Source organism: Nematolebias whitei, chromosome 18, assembly GCF_014905685.2.
Source record: "Nematolebias whitei isolate Nwh7 chromosome 18, NemWhi1, whole genome shotgun sequence".
Taxonomy (NCBI): domain Eukaryota; kingdom Metazoa; phylum Chordata; class Actinopteri; order Cyprinodontiformes; family Rivulidae; genus Nematolebias; species Nematolebias whitei.
The window spans coordinates 33,443,890-33,446,444 of record NC_056515.1 but is presented as its reverse complement, the minus strand read 5'-3'; the positions used below and the strand labels follow the sequence as shown (position 1 = coordinate 33,446,444).

Sequence of the window (2,555 nt, the reverse complement as noted above, 5' to 3'; positions counted from 1 at the left end):
TCTCCTAAGTCTGAATCTCCAAAGCCAACCTCTCCCAAATCTGAATCTCCAAAACCAAGCTCTCCTAAGTCTGAATCTCCAAAACCAGTTACCTCAAAGCCTGAATCTTCTAAATCAGACTCTCTTAAAGCTGAATCCCCCAAGTCTTCTTCTCCAAAGTCTGAGTCCACTAAAGAAGCCTCACCTAAAGATGAATCCCCAAAGCCAAGCTCCCCCAAATCTGAATCCACCAAGGAAGAAACCGCCAAACCCGATGCTCCAAAAGAAGACAAACCAGAGAAGAGTGACGCGGCAGAAGAGAAGAAGGTCGAGAAGAAAGATGTCGCCATGAACGGTGACGTCGACAACAGCAGCCCAGAAGAGAAGGAGAAGAAAGACGACATGCTAGCCAATGGCGTAGACGAGAGCCCCGTCAAGGAAGATGGCAGCCAGAAAGTAGTCATCACCAAGACGGTGGAGACAATCACCACGGGAGAGGATGGCTCCAAGCGCGTCACCAAGTCTGTCACGGTGACAGAAACGGTGAAGGAGGTGGAGGAGGGGCTGCAGCAGGAGAAAGTTGCCACCAAGAAGACGGAGACTCAACCCACTCCGTCCATCAAGCAGGCGACAGAGGGCAACTGAGTGGACTCAGGATGGCGAGCAAACGAGGAGGAAGAGGCGTAGCAACTAGAGGAGTTGGCTGACGGGAGGAGAAGTTTAAGACAAGCAATCAACTAACATTAAGAAAACCATACAGCTAGAGCGATGTAAAAATGTCTACCACCCTAAAAAAATAAAATAAAATCATAGAAAGAAGCCAAAACGTAAAGTTTGCATGTTGAGTGAAAGCTTTAAACAGGCTTTGCTGCTAGAGTGGTGAGGAGCAAGCAACTGAGACATTTTATTCTCTTCTTATTTTCTTTCTGCTTTTAAAGATGAGCTCAGGGGTGGGGCAGAGGGGACGAGGGAGGCGTGTGGGTGGGGGTCTCTGCATGTTAGCTCAGAGGAGTGGAGCAGTTTTCTCTCTTTTCTGTAGATTAAGTATGCGAATGTCTATACAGTGGGATGCAAAAGTATTCAACCTACTTCCTGTCTTATCATACTTGTTGCCTTACAACCTGGAACTTAAAGGTTTTGTTGGATTGCAGATTTTAAAATTAAACAATAAAACGATGACTCTGACGATGCAGAATGTTTTTTTATTGGGCAACAAATCAGAAAACATGAGCAGTCGTACCTGTTCATACACAAAGGCATTACTTTGTAGAACAACCTGTTGCAGTCTTTACAGTAACAAGTCTCCGGACTAGATTCCCAATCCCTGATAATGTAAAACGTCCCCATAGCATGATGTTGCCACCACCATGCTTCGCTTAAGGGATGCTGTTTTCAGCACGATTGGAGGTGTAACAGTTGTAGCAAACACATCCTTAAGGTTCAAAATGTTTTGCTTCAGCCTTATCTGGTGACACAACCTTTTCCTATTAGGAAGTTTCCAATATTCCTTTAGAATTTGTCTTTTTTTAAGGAATGGCTTTTCCCACATTACCACTCCAGGAAGACTGGCTTTATGTAGTGAATGACTCGTAATGCTCCTGTTAGTGCTGTCTGTGGCCTTTTGTCTGCCACTATGATTTAAGTTCTTCTCTTGTCTTTGGATTTTGGTGGAGGACCCTTTATGGCATAATCTTTCCATTTTCTTATATTGAGTTTAATGGTGCTCTGTTGGATCTTTAGGGTTTGAGAAATTTCCTTATTTTATTTCATATAAAATCAAACCTTGGTCTTTACTTTCCCTACAGCTTTGTTTCTGACCAATAGTTCTTTGGGCTTCATGATGTCCCTTCGTTGGTGGATATGCTTAGAGATGGTGCAATGGTGTTTTCCCCATTTCACGTAAATATTTTTGTTTGATTTTGTGTAGGTTCGAATTGAAAACCCGTTGAAATTTCAGGTTGTACAGCAGCAAAATGGAAAAGAAAAAGCAGTAAAAACTTTTGCAACCCATTGTATTGCAGGTGGGAGAGTGAAAGAAATGGATGGAGTGGATTTTTTAGAAGAGAGTCAGGACAGGCAGTTAGAGGGTCCTTGGCGCAGACATGCACTCCACTGAAGAAGCCTTACTCGACACGCGACGTTGCCATCTGAGCCAAAAACAGAAACAACAGATAAATGCAAAACACAAGGTGAAGAAAGACACAAGCAGTGACGTGATTAACACATTAACCATAAACACCCAGTAACTGAAGCAATTCCAGCTTAACAAACCCGACAAGGAAACTCCTAGCCTTAAACATGCTTTTTATCAGTGTCTGTTATATTTACCTGAGTGTTAACATGAGTGTTATATCCAAATATAAATGTAAATGCATAGAAACATGCATTCTTGTATGCATATAATGGACTTGACTTTAATTACAGAAATAAATGAGGTGCTAATGTTTGCAAGCCCATGACTTTACTCATCGAGAACTATTTCCCAGCAGCCTTTGCTCAATAAATATCATAATAAAGAAGCTATTGTCTCGTGTCATTTTATTCTTATTCCAGTGAGATTTTAACATTTAAAAAAA

The 2,555-nt window shown here is 42.0% G+C and overlaps 1 protein-coding gene across 1 annotated transcript in view; it reads left to right on the top strand.

Moving 5' to 3' along the window:
- The window catches only part of nefma (neurofilament medium chain a), a 3,726-nt gene extending 2,950 nt beyond the window's left edge, over window positions 1–776 (top strand). Inside the window, 1 exon segment of the mRNA XM_037692712.1 lies at window positions 1–776. Within this exon segment, the coding sequence (XP_037548640.1) occupies window positions 1–624 (624 nt within the window). The 3' untranslated portion in view covers window positions 625–776.
- The last annotated feature ends 1,779 nt before the right edge of the window (window positions 777–2,555 follow it).